Raw genomic sequence first — 16,479 nt, forward strand, 5'->3', positions numbered from 1 at the left:
CCACTGCCTTGTGAATCAAGGATTCTGCTTGCTGTGGACTCTGCCTAGAGCCACAGATACTGAAGCAGGAAAAATCAAAGCTGAAAAACAGTAAGTGCCAGGACCCATGATGCTCACAAGTTATCTTGGTACCCAGAAGACAGCAAGAGAATCATGAGTTTGAGGCCAGCCTGTGGTACCTATGGAGCCCTATCTTAAAACAAACCAAAACACAACCAAACCAACCAGAAAGAAAAAAAGAAACGAGAAGGAATTGTGAAGAGTGGTGAGCAGGGGGAAGGATTGGGAGGGGGCGGGGTGTTGGTGAGAGAGAAAGGTCTGCAGCATTCCGTGTCCTGGCTCTTCATGATGACATGGCAGGGCTTCCTCAGGTGTGCTTTAGCACCTGGACCGTGAGGGCGAAAGGCCAGACCTCAGCAGCCCGAACAGGCAAGGAATGGTGAAAAACAGACAGGTTTATTTCACCAGTGTGCCTTGGCAAGAGAAACGGGGAAGGGTCCAGTGGCCCCGAGTCCATCAACCTAAGAGTTTTATGCATTGAGACCAGGGCTAGGAGGTACACATAAGGAAGCAGTTCTGGCCGAGGTATGGCCCGTCGTCTTTGTGTCAGCTGGGGTCCTGTAAGATGGTCTGATAAGCTGTTAACAGCTGTCACATCTGGCTCCTATAAGCTGACCAGCTCTAGGATCTATAGTCTTCCCAGTGTAGACCATTGTCCTCATATGATGTGCGGAGGGAGTTGTCTGTCCTTCTCAAATCCAAGGTGACTGAGTGTAGGACAGTGACATCTTGTACTTCATCCTTTTTTGTTATTTTTGTTCCTTTTGTTTTGAGGTTTTCTTCATTTATTGAAATTAATTTTGTCATAGAATATATTTTGATTACAGTTTCCCCTCCTCCTACTTCTAGTCCCTCCCCACCTCCCCTCCTCTCCAGATGCACACTCACTTTCTGTCTCTCATTAGAAAAGAACAGGCTTCTGAGAGAATTACCAAACAGGGCAAAATTAAATATAATAAGATAGACCAAAACCTATCACATTCAGGCTGGACAAGTGTGCCTTCATCTTTCACTAGGATGAGACAGGTCTGAGAGGCAGACATTCCTAAGCCACTGTCACATTGTGTTAGTTACTGTTCTATTGCTGTGAAAAGATGCCATGACCAAGGCCACTTGTAAACAGGAGTGTTTAATTTGGATAATGACTCAGAGAGTTAGAGTTCATGATGTCGGAGCGGAAGGCATGGCAGCAGGAAGAGCTGAGAACTCCCATCCCAGTAGCAGAAAGAGCACTGGGAATGACAGGAGTCTTCGGAAACTTCAAAGCCCATCCTAGTGACATACCTCCTTTGACAAGGACACATTTCCCAATCCTTCCCAAACAGTTCCACCAACTGGGGACCAGTATTCAAACATATGCACCTACGGGGCCATTCTCATTCAGACCACCACATATGTCTATGCAGAGTCAAGCAGGAGCTCATCCCTAAGAAAAGGACACAGACACACAATGCAGGCAAAGATGCCAAGCTTGCACCCTGCTTAGTTACGTTGTGGGCCCAGGTGAGAAGTCAGTGCTTTGTAGCAAAGGTAGTTTCTAATCCCCATGTGTGATTCTGTGATGTTTCTAAAACTCCTTGCTCTTCTCTAGACCTTATATCTATGGGCCCACATCCCAGGGAGAAAGAATGCAGATCCTCCAGAACTTCAAGCACAACCCCAAAATCAACACCATCTTCATCTCCAAGGTATGTGGCATAGTCTGGCAGTGCAGTGCCTCCCTCTCCTGGGGGCCTGGGAGGTGCACTGAACTCCTGGACATGGTTCATATATGCAGAAGGCCTCCTATGTATGCTCACTCTCCTGGCCCAGGGTTAGGGTTAGGGAGTGGCAGATCTGGGTAGTGTGAGAAGTAGCTTAGGGTTCTTGTGCTTGCAGGTTATCTATAAGGGCTTTTTGTTCCTCAGGTTTTTCCCACCTCCCCCTGGAAAATAGAGGTTTAAATTTTATTTCCTTTATAGAAGGCTGTAATGTAATGTGGGTTTCCTGCTCTGAAAAGAGTAGGTATGTGGATGAAGCTTCCTTTTTGGAGTTGGTGTTTGGGAAGCTTCTGTCCTGGTGCCTGATGTGCCTTGACGGTGGGTGGCCAGTGCCACAATGGACTTGGTAGGCCAAGCTTCAGCATGCCATCACTGCTAACATATGACCCAGTGGGTTTTGTTTTGTTTTTCTGTTTTGTTTATTTTATCCTGTTCTGGTTTGTTTTCTCTTTCCTTCCTCCCTCCCTCCCTCCCTCCCTCCCTCCCTCCCTCCCTCCCTCCCTTCCTTCCTTCCTTCCTTTCTCTTTGTTTTTTTTCAAGATAGGGTTTCTCTGGTTGTCTTAGAACTCACTCTGTATACTAGGCTGCCCTCAAACTCAGGAGGATCTGCTTGCCTTTGCCTCCCAAGTACTGGAATTAAAGATGTGTCCCACCACCACCCAGCTTTATTTTTATTTATTTATTTGTATGCTTATTTATTGATTTATTTTGTTTTTTGAGACAGGGTTTCTCTTTGTAGCCCTGGCTGTCCAGGACTTACTCTGTAGACCAAATTGGCCTTGAACTCAGAGATCTGCCTACCTCTGGAGTGATGGGATTAAAGGAATATACCACCACTGCTTGACCCAGTGGTTTAAAACACTCATGATCCCTTTACCCAAGAAATTTTTATGTGTGTGAAAGGTCTGGGGTTTGGGGTTCAGCAGGGCGCTGAAGTGGATGTTCTTTTGAGTTAGATGTTTGTTAGGAGAGTTCCCTCCCTAGGTAGACAGCAGCAGCGTGGCGGGAGCTCTGAGGAGAATTGAAGCCCACAAGGCAGAGTGGGAGTCCTGGAAGAAGGTTTCCAGCACAAGCCTACAGCCGAGCTGTCCCTGAGTCTGGGGAGTTGTGGGCGAGTACAGTTGCTAGGGCTAGGGAGCTGTCTCCATTATATCAGTTAACCGGCTCCTGTTCAGAGTCTGACAACCTGTCACTCTTCTGTCACTGGGTACCTGGTGAGTCTCTTCACGAACTCACAGCACGTAAGGATCTGTCTCTGTAGCAGCAAGGATCAACTATGGAGGTGGAGACATTTGTGAAAGATGAAAGTGAATTCTCCCATCAATGGGATGATGGACTTGTTTGCTGCTTTTACTAAAGAATTAAATCTCAGCTGATATCACAGGCTATAGAGGATTCTACTGTATATGTAGAGCATTGTCAGCATTGATGGATTTTTTTTTTTACATAATTGTCAATGCTGAGAATGTGGTTTTGCATAAATACATAGTTCAAAATAACAGTTGTATGCTTGGGACCATTCCAGAAATTGTTGGAAATTCTGTCCTAAGCTCAAGACCAAATTTATTGAATGATTTTTAAAAAATGAAACTCAAGGGTTAACTGTTGAAGCAGCAGTTTTAAAATTAAACATTCTAACACAATATAATGCAAAGATATACTAATTCAGTACTCACATGCTTGGGAATGATTTTAGGAAAATATTACAAGTCTTTGTTTTCCATAATTAAACCATTATATAAGAGCAGAAAAGTTTGTCTGTGGAATTGAGATATTTTAAGCAGCGTTTGTTTGTGTTGTGAGGGTGAGGTGTATGTGTTGTGCATTTGGAACCAAGACTGTAGTGAGATTATGCATTTGATTAAACATTCAGAAACCCTTAAAATTGTTTAGTTACATTTGTTTGTTTGTTTGTTTGTTTGTTCGGGAGAGGGATGACACAAGTGTGCCATGTTGTATGTGTGGAGGTCAGAGGACAACTTGTGGGAATTGCTTCTTTCCTTTCACTTCACGGGTCCCGGGGATTGAGATTAGGTCTTCGGGCCTGCAGGCAAGCACTGTCACCTGCAGTCAGCTCAGACACCATAGCCCTAAGAAGCTGGCATTTAGAGTGAGGTGAAGCTGGAGCTCAAGTCTTAAGACTTGAGTATTTACAGTTTGGTGGTCGCGGCTGGGAAGTTGTTCCTGTTTGCGGCTGAGACCCCCCAGCTGAGGAGCGGCTCTAGTGAGGGTCTTGTGGGTAGTGCCCTTCTCTGTGTGCACTGTCCACCTGTGCTGCTGCAGGTGTCCTGGTCATCAAGTAAGATGCGCTTTGTACAGACCCATTTCTGTAGCAAGGAGAAATGAGTTGTGGTTAGGTTCTGGGGCTCATTCTGAGGTCCAGTGTGTCCCCACTGCCTGCAGTGGCAGGACCTTGAGAAGAGGAGGAGGAGGAAGAGGAGATTTTCCTCTGTTATCTCCACCTAGGGATGAATAGGGAGGTAGCTTAGTGGGAGAGCACCTACTTAGCATGCCTGAAAGCCCTGATTCCATCCCTAGAAGCACAGAAATTTAAAAATTTAGATTCTGGACTAGTTGATCCTTTGGTTGTTGTTCTTACTGTTCCCTACATAAAAACTCCCAAACTCATAGCTGCTTTGTTTCTGTAGGTCGGTGATACATCCTTCGATCTGCCAGAAGCAAATGTCCTCATTCAGATCTCCTCCCATGGTGGCTCCAGACGGCAGGAAGCCCAGAGACTGGGGCGGGTACTCCGAGCCAAAAAAGGTAAGGCCACCTTTCCTCTGCTTCCACAGGCTGGCCTATGCTATGGCCTCTTACCACATAGGTTAGGAAGAGTGGTGTGTCTAACCACAGTGTGCTTTGCTTCAGAGCTGGAGAGCCATTGAGGGGAAGGGCCCAAAGCAGAGCTTAGAGCCTACAGTCTTCATTACTTCTCCTGCCTCAGGGATCCATGTTCTCCATGGTCTTTGAATGGTGCGTGCATGTGTGTGTGTGATTTTTTTTCAAGACAAAGTTTCTCTGTGTAGCCCTAGCAGCCCTGGTACTCATTTTGTAGACCAGACTGGCCTCGAACTCAGAGATCCTCCTGCCTCGGCCTCCTGAGTGCTGGAATTAAGGCGTGCCCAGCTTGAATGGCAGTTTTTACTAGTAACTTCAACTTCAGTGGGTCTTAATACCCTCTTCTAGTCTCTTCAGGTGCGCACACATGGTATACACTCACAGAGACACGCAAACATGCACACTGAATCAGAAATAAGACCTGGAGATGAACACTGCTCTCTGAAGAGGCCCCTGTGGCCTCCACACTGTTGTTCCCTCCATGACAGCTGTCCATCTCTGATTCCCACTCTGGCTGAAGTTCTTCTCCAGGCTGTAAGGGAGAAGGCCTCTCCTTCCCTCTAAGGCCTCCTAGTTCTATCACTGTGTATTGTAGCGTTTCTGTCTGCTTTCCTCCGCCTGTGTAAGTGCCCGTGCTTACTTACCACTCCAAGGTCACCTGATACAGCGCTGAGGAGTGAATCAGGCCCGGCTGGAGGGACCACAGCACCACGAAGGCTGGGACATTTTTATTGAGAGCAGTCAGACTGTTTATACCTTTATCAGAATCAGAATACAGCGCCAGTTGCCAGGATCAATACAGTTGTAGTTGCCAGGATACAATGCCGTTTGCGAGCTGTACAGGGCACACCAGATTAATGTCTAAGACAGTTGTCCTGTCAAGTTTCCAGGCTTCCTTGACTAATAAGGGAACAGACAGAGAAACACAAGGCAGCCTGAACGCTTCACTGCCTGAAGGACGTGTGGTCTCTCAGGAACTGGAAGGCACACTGTGTCCCAGGAGTCATAGACTCTAACCTGAAAAACCTAGATACATGCCTCTCAAGACAGCTAGGCCAAGCCAACTCCATGGTCCCTGCACACCTTGACACTCAGTCATGGCCTTGAGGCTCTCATTATACCAAACCTTATTCCTTTTTCTTTTTTTTTCTCCTTGAGACAGGGTTTCTCTGTGTAGCTTTGGAGCCTGTCCTAGATCTCGCTCTGTAGACCAGGCTGTCCTTGAACTCACAGAGATCCGCCTGGCTCTGCCTCCCCAGTGCTGGGATTAAAGGCGTGCGCCACCACTGCCCGGCTCCAAACCTTATTCCTAAGTGGAACTTACGTGTTTGCTTTTCTTTGTAGACCATCACTATAGCCTTTTCATGGTGTCCTAACAGATTCCCAGGGTCAAACTCAGATCCCCAGGCTTGGCATCTATTTAACCATCTTGTTCGTCCTCTTTGTTCCTTTTTAAGTTTGTTCTGTTTGTGTTACTGATGCTGGGGACCAAACCCAAGCCCCCTTTGACATGCTCGGACAAGTTCCCTGCTGCTGAGCTCAGTTGATCGTGTTCTTCAGAGCAGAGTGTTAATGTTGATGCGATCCCATGCAGTCGGGGGTGTGTGTGTGTGTGTGTGTGTGTGTGTGTGTGTGTGTGTTACACACAGGATGAGGAGCTTGCTCACTGCAGTGCGTGTTTCTGGTTGGAACCCTGGTGTTTTTGGTGACTAGTGTGGGTTTTCCTTGCCCTTTCTCGCCTTTCCCTGTAGGGATGGTCGCGGAGGAGTACAATGCCTTTTTCTACTCACTGGTGTCCCAGGACACACAGGAAATGGCTTATTCTACCAAGCGGCAGAGATTCTTAGTGGATCAAGGTTACAGCTTTAAGGTATGTATTTGTTTACCTCTGGTTAGGCTCTGACAAAGGTCGGGGCACCAGCCTGGGGCAGCACTCAGGCAGGCTGCATGCTCTTTTCTCTCTGTAAATTGCTGGGGTAACACTGCTAGCCTGGCAGTTCTGAGGTGCCGAAGCTCTGTAGTCACCGAGAGTCTGAATCCTGAGGTTCTTCTTGGGGGTGGCCCTCCAGGTGGCTTGGAGCGTCTTCCTTAGCTGGAGAGGCCTGATCCGAGGTTCTGAGGGAGGAATGGAATAGTTTTAGAAGCAGAGAAGAAAACTCCTGCTGTGGCTACCAATAGTATGTCATCAGGATGCCAAGTTCGAGGTTCTTAATTTGTAAAAGAACTATACATGGGTCCCTGTGTTAGAGTTCTGTAAATGAACAGAGCCGATGTAATAAATGTGTTTACCAGAAGGACATTCATTAGAGTAGCTTGCTCAGTGTGGTCTGGGTAGTCCAGTCATGACGGCCTCACACTGAAGACGAGGCTGGGTATCTCAGCAGTCTCAATCTGGCCTGCATGGCCTGCAGGATACCTGGAAGGCTGCTGGTTTGCCGTCTGCTGGAGTCCTGCATAGGTTATTAATACTGACTGCAGAAACAGGGTAGATGAACTTGCCAGGGAGAGTGAGGGCAAAAGCAGTTCCCCTTCTGCACGCCCTTTCATCTGGGCTGCCACCGGGAGGTGCCGGGTCGTCTGGGTGTAGTGTAGGGCTTCCAGCGTCACATACTCTTAGGTAAGAGAGTCCTTCCTGGAGTGCCCAGCAGCTTGACGCCCAGACACACCTCCTTATGCCATGCTTCAGTTCCAGAGGAGTAACTCCACCTAAGACGATCAGCTGTCCGTGTATGACCACACACACACACACACACACACACACACACACACACACACACACACACACAGAGTGGGTTTTTGTGGGGGTTTGTTTGAGACAGCAGTCCCTTTGGGAATGCTGCGTTTTTTTCAGTGATTCACGACAAATGTGATGATATAGATTTACAGCTCTTTAACCACTGCTGTTATCTCAGTTCCTGATACAGTACACGAGGGAAGGAGGGAGGAAAGAAGGAAAGAAAAAAACCAGTATCTGCTTAGTGTATGTGTCTGTGTGCTCTTTAACTAGGACAGAAACAGCCACCATTCAAATGTATTTTCACTGGTCTCTTAAGCATGGGTGATAGTTCCATTATTAGCCTCAGCAGAGCAGTCCCGCCACACTTCTGTAGCTGTGAAGTGAGGTCTTTGGTCAGGGTTAATGCAGGTAGGCCAGCCTTTAGGTTCCTACCTTGAGTTCCTGCCTCAACTTCCCTCAGTAATGGACTGTAGCCTGGAAGTGTAAGTCAGATAAACCCATCATCCTCTCCCAAAGTTGCTTTTGGTCAGGGTATTTTATCATGAGACTAGGACATTTTCCTTCTGAGAGAAAAATCTGGTCAATTATTTTTAAATTTTTAGTATGAGTGTTTTGCTTGCATGTGTGTCTGTGCACCACATGTATGCCTAGTGCCCACAGAGGCCGGAAGAGGGTTTGGGGTTCCCTGGAATGGAGTTATAGATGGTTGTGAGCCACCATGTGAGTTCTGGGGACTGAATCCAGGTCCTCTGGAAGAGCAGCCAGTGGTCTTGTCTACTGAGCCATCTCTAGCCCCGGTCAATCAATTCTTGACATCTTGTATGAATAAAGTACTTCTTGATGGAAGCCCAAGATGCCATGCCGTGGGGTGGAGTGTCCTTGGGTGTCCTTTCCATGCTTTCCTTCCCTCCTGGTGCAGGATGGGAAAATAGAGGGTTGTGTCTCCTTCTGCTGTGCCCATCGGGAGTGCCCTAGCCTCTGTCTTGAGCCAGTAGTGAAGCTCTGGTTGGACTGGGGGGTGGGGGGGAAGAGGTGCCCAGGAGCGGTGCAGTGGAGATTTGGAGGTGAGAAGAGCCTGTGTCTGCCATTGCTCATGTAGGTGATCACAAAGCTAGCTGGCATGGAGGAGGAAGAGCTGGCATTCTCCACCAAAGAGGAGCAGCAGCAGCTCCTGCAGAAGGTCCTGGCAGCCACTGATCTGGACGCGGAGGAAGAGGTGGTGGCTGGGGAGTTTGGCTCTAGATCCGGCCAGGTGAGTGAAGAGAGAGGGGTCTTTCTGTAGGATGCCCACGTGTGCATATGTGATGTGCTTGCACATGCACACATGCACAGACACACACACATGCAAACCTGTGAGCATGTGAGCAAGTAGGATTGGGGGGAAACTGAAAATTATGCAGAAACACCCCCATTATTTTTTAATGTGGGTGCCTTGTAAATATATCACCAGACAGAGGGGCTTACTGTAACGGTAACTGGGATCCTGTCTGTCCATGACAAGCTGGTAATATTGGGGCCCAAAGTAATAATCCTGCAGGCTCTGGAGCTAATAAATGCTGTGTCTGTTGGTTGGGGGTTAGCTGGCTCACCGTGCTTTCCACCTCAGTGAGAGAGCTCTGTTGATGCTCCATCTTTGGAGCAGATTTGGTCATCCCCATTTTACAGACACTCGAAACTTGTCCATGGCTTTGGAGCTGAGTCAAGCCAGGATTTCCTGGCTTTCCCATTGGTTCAAATTCTTCCATCAAGTCTTAGGAGATTTTAAGGGACTCCCATCCTAACTTTCTTTTTAATTATTTATGTGTATGGATATTTTGCCTGCATGTGTGTCTGTATACCACATGTGTGCCTGGTGCCCACAGAGGCCAGAAGAAGGCATTGGATCCCTTGGAACAGGAGTTATAGACAGTTGTGAGCTTCCAGTGGGTGCTGGGATTCAAACCCTAGTCTGAAAGAACAGCCAGTGCTCTTAACTGCTGTACTGTCTCTCCAGCCCCAGTCCATCCTAACTCTTAAGATTCAGTGCAGGGACTGAGGATGTTGCCTGGTAACAGAATGTCTGCCTGGCGTGTGCGGTGTCGGGCCCTGATTTTTGACCTCAGAACCACAAAAGAAAGAAAAGAATAGGTTCTGTTGAGCAGTTGACATTAAGGGAGCCATTGTAGTGTTCTTTCACATCAGAGTGCCTGGGCAGTGTTCTAGTCCCATTTTTCTTACGAGCTGGAGCTAGCCCAAGTGAAGCTCTTGTGCCTCAGTTTCCTGCTCTGTAGGTTAAGATTATAATTGTGAGGGTCAGGGGAGGTAATATATATGCAGTGCCTAAGACAGAAAGTGGTCAGAAGGATATTTTAAATTTTTTTTTGTTTTGTTTTTCGATACAGGGTTTCTCTGTGTAGCTTTGCGCCTCTCCTGGGACTCACTTGGTAGCCCAGGCTGGCCTCGAACTCACAGAGATCCTTGTGTATCTGCATGCACAAGTGTGTGTGTGTGTGTGTGTATTTATATGTGTAGGGGGCACATTTATGGAAGTCAGAGGACAACTTTTGGAGTCTTTGCTCTCCTTAGGCCTCTTTATAGGTTCTGGGGATCAAACTCAGGTTGCCTTGTTTGCACTGCCAATGCGTTTATCCAACTCACCAGCCCAGAGAGTGTTATTTTAAAAACAATGTATTGAAATGCCTGAGGGTTCAGCTTGGTGGTAGAGTACTTGCCTAGCATGCACAGTGCACTGGGTTCAATCGCTAGCACCACACATGTGTGTAAACACACACACACACACACACACACACACACACACACACACACACTACAGAATCTGATTATGAATGTTGAAGGGGGTCCTTCCTTTGGAGATTAACCTCAGCCTGGCTCCTTCCTCTCCCCTACAGGCGTCCCGACGCTTCGGCACCATGAGTTCTATGTCTGGGGCAGACGACACTGTGTATATGGAATACCACTCCTCCCGAAGCAAGGCTTCCACCAAGCACGTGCACCCACTTTTCAAACGCTTTAGGAAGTGACGCCCACCATGTTACTCTTGAAGACTGACTGCCTAGATTAGGGTTGAAAGAAAGAGACTTCTCAGTGTGATAGTTCCTCTCCAAGTCTATGTACTTTGCTAGTGTTGATCTAAATGCAATACCTGTTGCCTGACTGTGCTGAAAAACAGTCAGCCTTAGGGTTCGACTCTGCCTTCATGGGGTACCCAGGCTTTAAAGAGGACAGAAAGACTGTGTTTGTTTGTTTGTTTGTTTCAGACTTGCTGAGAGTGGATCATTCCTGTATATAAAATGTATACCACTTAAGGCACATTTGTCTTTGTTCTACTGGATAAATTAAAGAGTGGAATTTGGAGGGTCCTGGAGCTGAAAGGAAAAGTGGACGCATGTTCCCATCCTCACCCAGAGGCAATCTCCAACTGATAGCCATGTGCAAATGAAAATGTATTTTTCTCCAAAGGAGTCTTTCTGGGGAAACAAACTCCTCTTAATGGTAGACCTCATGCCCAGCAGTAAACAGCCAACAGGAAACGGACTCAATGGCATCTTCGGAGGTTCCTTGCCTCATAATTTCATGTCAGGGCTTTCCTTTTTGTATTATTAAAAAAGTGGCACTTGGGAGGCAGAGGCAGGCGGATCTCCGTGAGTTCGAGGCCAGCCTGGGCTACCAAGTGAGTTCCAGGAAAGGCGCAAAGCTACACAGAGAAACCCTGTCTCGAAAAACCAAAAAAAAAAAAAAAAAGTGGAATTTGGGCTGGGCAGCGGTGGCGCATGCCTTTAGTCCCAGCACTCGGGAGGCAGAGCCAGGGGGATCTCTGAGTTCGAGGCCAGATTGGTCTATAGAGTGAGATCCAGGACAGGCACCAAAACTACACACACAAACCATGTCTCAAAAAAAAAAAAAAACCAAAACCAAACAAACAAACAAAAAAGTGGAATTTAAGCTCTGTATAAGTCAGGGCTCTCTAGAGGAACAGAACTGATGGAAATTTACTAAGCTAGATTACTTTGAAATGTTAACTACCTGAGAGGTTTTAATATTTCACACCTGAGAGTCTGAGAACTGGTTGGTCCACGAGGCTCAGTGCCTCAGCACCCGTTCTTGAGCCAAAAATATGGAAGGGTCCTGGAGAGCTGCTGGTCCTTAGGGATGGACGCCTGGAAGCTCTGGTTCTCGTGCCGGCAAAGGAATCAGCAGCAGCTGGGTAAAGAAGGCTGTTGGCAGGAGAGGAGGTCAAGCCAGCAAAAGGTGAGTGATCCAGATGGTGCCACACTTGGGTGTGAATATAATTTGAGGCAAGTTGACGCTACAACCACTGCATGCTTAGTATTGATCATGAATTTGAGAGGATCTAAAGTCACTCACCTAGGAGGGCTGGAGAGATGGCTCAGCTGTTAACGGCTGCGCTCACAACCAAAACTAAAATCACCAAGGAGACACACCCATGGGCCTGTCGATGAAGAAGTTTCTAGATTAGGAGAATTGAGGTGGGAAGACCTACTCCAAACACGTGGTGCTGTCAGATGGGCTGGGATCTGGACTAGAATACAAAGGAAAACGCTGGGCACCCAGCATTGCTTGGCCTCTGCTTCTGACTGCAGCTGCAAAGTGAATAGCTGTCTCCTGGGCCCGCCACCATGACTGACTGTCCCCTTGCACTGGGAGACAAAGTAAACCCCTTCCTTAACCTGTTTTTGTTAAGTATTTGTCGCAGCCCTGGGGACAGGAACTAACAGACCCCGAGACCCAAGGCCTGTGGAGTGTCAACCCCAGGGGCTGCTGTTGGCTGTTCTTTCTGCCTGGGCTGCCCCTGTTGACTGCTGCCAGATCCTGAGGGATGCAGAAGCTGCCACACGCCAGGGCTGCAGGAGTTCTCACCTCCCTGTGATTGCTGTCCTGTTTTAAATTTCTACCAATGCCATCGTGTGTACGTGCGTGCGTGCGTGCGTGCGTGCGTGCGTGCGTGCGTGTGTGTGGTGTATGTGTGTTCGTTCACACACGTATGCACAAGCCAGACATTGGTGCCGGGTGTCTTTGTTCAGCCACTCCACCTTTACCGTTTGTGACAGGTCTCGCACTGAACCTGGAGCTCACTAGGCTGGAGAGCCCTAGGGACTCACCTGCCTCTGTCCTGAGCCCAGCGTTGGGGTTGTAGGCGTGCACTGCCATGCCCAGCTACTTAATGTAAGTTCTGAGGGTCAAACAGCTCCTCCTGCTGCATGGCAGATGCTGTCTACCGAGTCAGCTCCCCAGGCTGCTCTCTTTCATTGCCTAACTTGAGCTCACATTCTTAAAGTTTAAGGGTTCTATATTCTTATCTATTAGTGTTTTGATCTATTATGAGTTAATTTTTCTCAGTACTGGATGTTGAACCCAAGGCATTGGACATGTTAGATAAGTGCTCTACCACTGCTCCACATCCTTAGATCTTGAGTTAGTTACTGTAGTGGATGGGGTAAGGTCCTGTTTTATTCTTGTGTGTGGATATCCAGTTGTACCACTTACGTAGGGTATTCTTCCTTCATTGAAATTGTGTTGGTTCCTTTTTCAAAAAGGAGCTGACTGTGGATCTCCGGGTTTAATTTTACTCTTGATCCTCTTCCACCAATAGAGGTGTCTATTTTTGTGCTAATACTATACTTCTTGATTATCAAAGTGTGCTGGTTGTTTTTTTTTTTAACCAATGTGAAGTCAATTAAAGTTACCTGGGAAGAGGAACTTCAATTTAAGAATTGCCTCCTTCAGATTGGCCTGTGGGCATGTCTACCAGGGATTGTCTTGATTAACGGTTGATGTCGGAAGGCCCAGCCCACTGAGTGGTGCCACTCTGGGCAGATGGTCCTGGATTTTATAAGAAAGAAAGTGAGCGAGTGATAGGGAGCAAGCTGTGTAACACAAATTGCTAAATAGTCTTATTATTAAAAAACAAAACAACAATAACAAAAAATCCCGGAGCCAGATATTGGGGTGAAAGCTGAAAGATCAGAGAAACAGAACAAGCCACAACCAACCTCACCTTACCAACTCCTCAGCCTCCAGAGCGAGACTTTCTGTTTACTCACACCTTATATGCCTTTCTGTGCCCTGCCATCTTCCTTCCTTCCTAGTGCTGGGATTAAGGGCTTGTATGCTTCCCAAATACTTGGTAGCAAAGGCCTGAGATCTCAAATGCTGGGATTAAAGGCATGTGCCACCATGCCTGGCTCAGTTTCCAGTGTGGCCTTGAACTCACAGAGATCCAGACTGATCTCTGTCTCCCGAGTGATAGGATTAAGGGTGTGTGCTACCACTGTGTGGCCTCTATGTCTAATCTAGTGGCTGGCTCTGTCCTCCGATTCCCAGGTAAGTTTATTAGGGTACACAATATATTGGGGCACACAATATATCTCCACAGAGCTGGTAAGCAGTATGTCTCCATGGTCTCTGCTTTGGTTTTGGCTTCAAGCTCCTCTTTTGAGTTCCTGCCTCGGCTTTCCTTGATGACGGACTGTAACCCAACTGTAACCCGTAAGTCAAGTTAAACCCTTTCCTCCCCTGATCACTTTTGGTCAGAGTGTTTATTAGAGCAACAGGAAGGCAGACTAGAACATTTCCCCAGGAGTTAGGTTTGGAAATGAAGCCTGGCTTTCAGCTTTTCAGGCTTGTTTTGGTTGTTCTGATTTAAATTTAAAAACAATTTAGAATCAGAGTGTCAATTTTTGCAAAACACACCTTTTTTGATATGAATTACATTAAATCCATAGATAAATCTGCAGAGTATTGCTGTCCTAATGATACTAAGTCCTGTGAATGTGGATGTCTGTTTAATGGGTCTTACAAAATCTTTTTCAACAGTGTTTCATAGTTTTCACAGTCCAAGTCTTACAGTTCTTTTGGTAAGTTTATTTTGTATGTGATTCTCTCCAACTGCCTTTCTCTCTGCATACATACAGATGCGTGTGTGTGTGTGGGGAGATTAACACTGGGTATTTTGTCAGTTGCTCTCCACTTTATTTTCTTAATATTTAAAATTTTTACTGTGACTAGTTGATGCATTTTTATAATGTCTCTTGATCATGTCAGTCCCCAGCTCTCCCCAGAATCCTGCAAAACATCTCCTTCCCACCTTAATGCCTCCTCTTCTTTTACAGCCCATTGGGTTCAGTTAGCGCCCCTGCTTGAGTGCAGATAGGTAAATGACTCCTTCCCTGGCAGCCATCAACTGCCAACAGCTCTTCGGTGTGGGGGAGGGGGGGTGGGGGGGGAGGAGGGGACGGGACACACTCCTCCTCGGCCCCTCCCTCATCCATGCTGGAATGTTGACTCCCAGGATCTAGAGCACGCCACTCTAACTGCTGTGCTGCGGTGACATGCCATGTCCACAGGCAGCATTTCAGAGCACCCTCCGGTCCTCCAGCTCTCACCGGCTTACTCTTTCTTCTGTGACGTTCCCTGAGCCTTGTGGGGTGTGTGCGTGTAATGTAGATGTCCCGTTTAGGAGTAAGCCCTTACTAGTCACTGTCTTAGTCATTGTTCTATCGCTGTGAAGACAGCATGGCCAAGGCAACTCTTATGAAATAAAGCGTTTAATTGGAGGCTTACAGTTTCAGAGTCCATTGTCATCGTGGCGGGGAACATGGCATTCAGGCAGGTACTGGAGCAGTAGCTGGGAAGTTCATCCTAACCTGCAAGCAGAGAAAGACAGGAAGAGGAACAGGGCCTGGCATGGGCTTTTAAAATCTCAAAGCCCACCCCCCCCCAGTGACATTCTTCCTCCAATAAGGCCACAGTCTATGAGCCTTTGGGGGCCATTCTTATTCAAACCAGCAGTCACTTATTCTCAGCACTTTGATCAGTTATTAGTCTTTCCATTTACTGCTGCCCATTACAAAAGCTTCTCTGACCACTGTTGAAAGCAGCACTAAAGTATGGATATAATCATACTTACAAGGCAGTTTGGCAATTTGTCCGTTTAGCAAAGCAATAGTAATAGGTCACCCAATAGGGTCTATGACCTCCCTTGTCACAGACTTGACCAGGCTGGCCAGGCATGGACTTCCTCCTCTGGAGCAGGCCTTACATCCAGTCCGGAAGTAGTTGGTCTACTGCTCTAACAGCCATGCTACTGCTGTACTAGTGGGTACATCTTGCCTGGCAGGTCAGTGTCAGAGCATGCAGGGTCCAGCCCTAGATAAGACCGTTGACTTTCCCTCCAGTGGCCTGCATAGCACTATGAAAGCCAGCTAGCATTCACCTTAGTTTTTATGACAGAGTCTCACTGAATGTGGAGCTCACAGATTCAGCTAGACTGGGTGGGCAGCAAGACCTTGGTATTCTCCATCTTTTGCCCCTCAAGTGTTGAGATCACAGAAATATGCTGCCACATTTCTTTTTACATATCTGTCAGGGTCTGAACTCCGTCTTCATGGATGCACAGTGTGTTAGCCAGTCTTGTGTCAATTTGAGTCAAACTAGAGTTATCTGAAAGGCGGGAGCCTCAGTTGAGAAAATGCCTCCATAAGATCCAGCTGTAGGGCATTTTCTTAATGATTGATGGGGAGGGCCAAGCTCACTGTGGGTGGTGCCATCCCTGGGCTGGTAGTCCTGCATCAGCTCCTGCCTCCAGATTCCCCCATTGTTTGAATTTCCTGTCTGGACTTCCTTTGATGATGAATGGTGCTATGGAAGTGTAACCCAAATAAACACTTTTCCTCCCCAACTTGCTTTTTGGACATGGTGTTTCATTACATCAATAGAAACCCTAACTAGAGACAGGCGGTGGTGCCGCACGCCTTTAGTCCCAGCGCTTGGGAGGCAGAGGCAGGTGCTCTGTGAGTTTGAGGCCAGCCTGGTCTACAGAGTGAGTTCCAGGACAGCCATTGATGTTACACAGAGAAACCCTGTCTCAAAAAGACAAAAACAACCCCCCCCCAAAAAAAAAGGAAAGAAAAGAAACCCTAAGACACATTGCTAACACTTTACCAATGGAACCATCTCCTCAGTCTCAAGTAAAACGCTTTTCTTGGTTTCCTTTCCAGGCTGTTCATTGCCAGGGTAGAGCAACACTGCTCTGTTTATTGACCAGCTCCCCTGCAACTCTGA

General features: G+C 47.3%; 1 protein-coding gene and 1 long non-coding RNA gene across 6 annotated transcripts in view; one reads left to right on the plus strand and one right to left on the minus strand.

The window, feature by feature from the left end:
- The window catches only part of Ercc3 (ERCC excision repair 3, TFIIH core complex helicase subunit), a 35,342-nt gene extending 24,639 nt beyond the window's left edge, over positions 1–10,703 (plus strand). Inside the window, exons 11-15 of the mRNA XM_006977937.4 lie at positions 1,652–1,748; positions 4,469–4,586; positions 6,413–6,531; positions 8,498–8,650; positions 10,287–10,703. Coding sequence (XP_006977999.1) covers positions 1,652–1,748; positions 4,469–4,586; positions 6,413–6,531; positions 8,498–8,650; positions 10,287–10,418 — 619 coding nt within the window. The 3' untranslated portion in view covers positions 10,419–10,703. The remainder of the gene's footprint in view (positions 1–1,651; positions 1,749–4,468; positions 4,587–6,412; positions 6,532–8,497; positions 8,651–10,286) is intronic.
- On the minus strand, positions 4,586–14,617 carry LOC121823905 (uncharacterized). Of its 5 annotated transcripts, none has more exons than XR_013046013.1 (5): positions 14,504–14,617; positions 13,135–13,239; positions 11,446–11,848; positions 6,548–6,776; positions 4,586–5,496 (listed from the first exon to the last, which is right to left on the minus strand). It is a non-coding gene; the product is annotated as an uncharacterized LOC121823905 (long non-coding RNA). The 5 variants fall into 5 exon arrangements; XR_013046011.1 differs by having other exon boundaries at positions 4,586–5,561; XR_006065543.2 differs by lacking the exon at positions 4,586–5,496 and having other exon boundaries at positions 6,519–6,776; positions 11,446–11,612; positions 11,764–11,848; positions 13,104–13,239.
- Positions 14,618–16,479: the final 1,862 nt, after the last annotated feature.

The sequence above is a fragment of the Peromyscus maniculatus genome, chromosome 19 (assembly GCF_049852395.1).
Source record: "Peromyscus maniculatus bairdii isolate BWxNUB_F1_BW_parent chromosome 19, HU_Pman_BW_mat_3.1, whole genome shotgun sequence".
Lineage (NCBI taxonomy): Eukaryota > Metazoa > Chordata > Mammalia > Rodentia > Cricetidae > Peromyscus > Peromyscus maniculatus.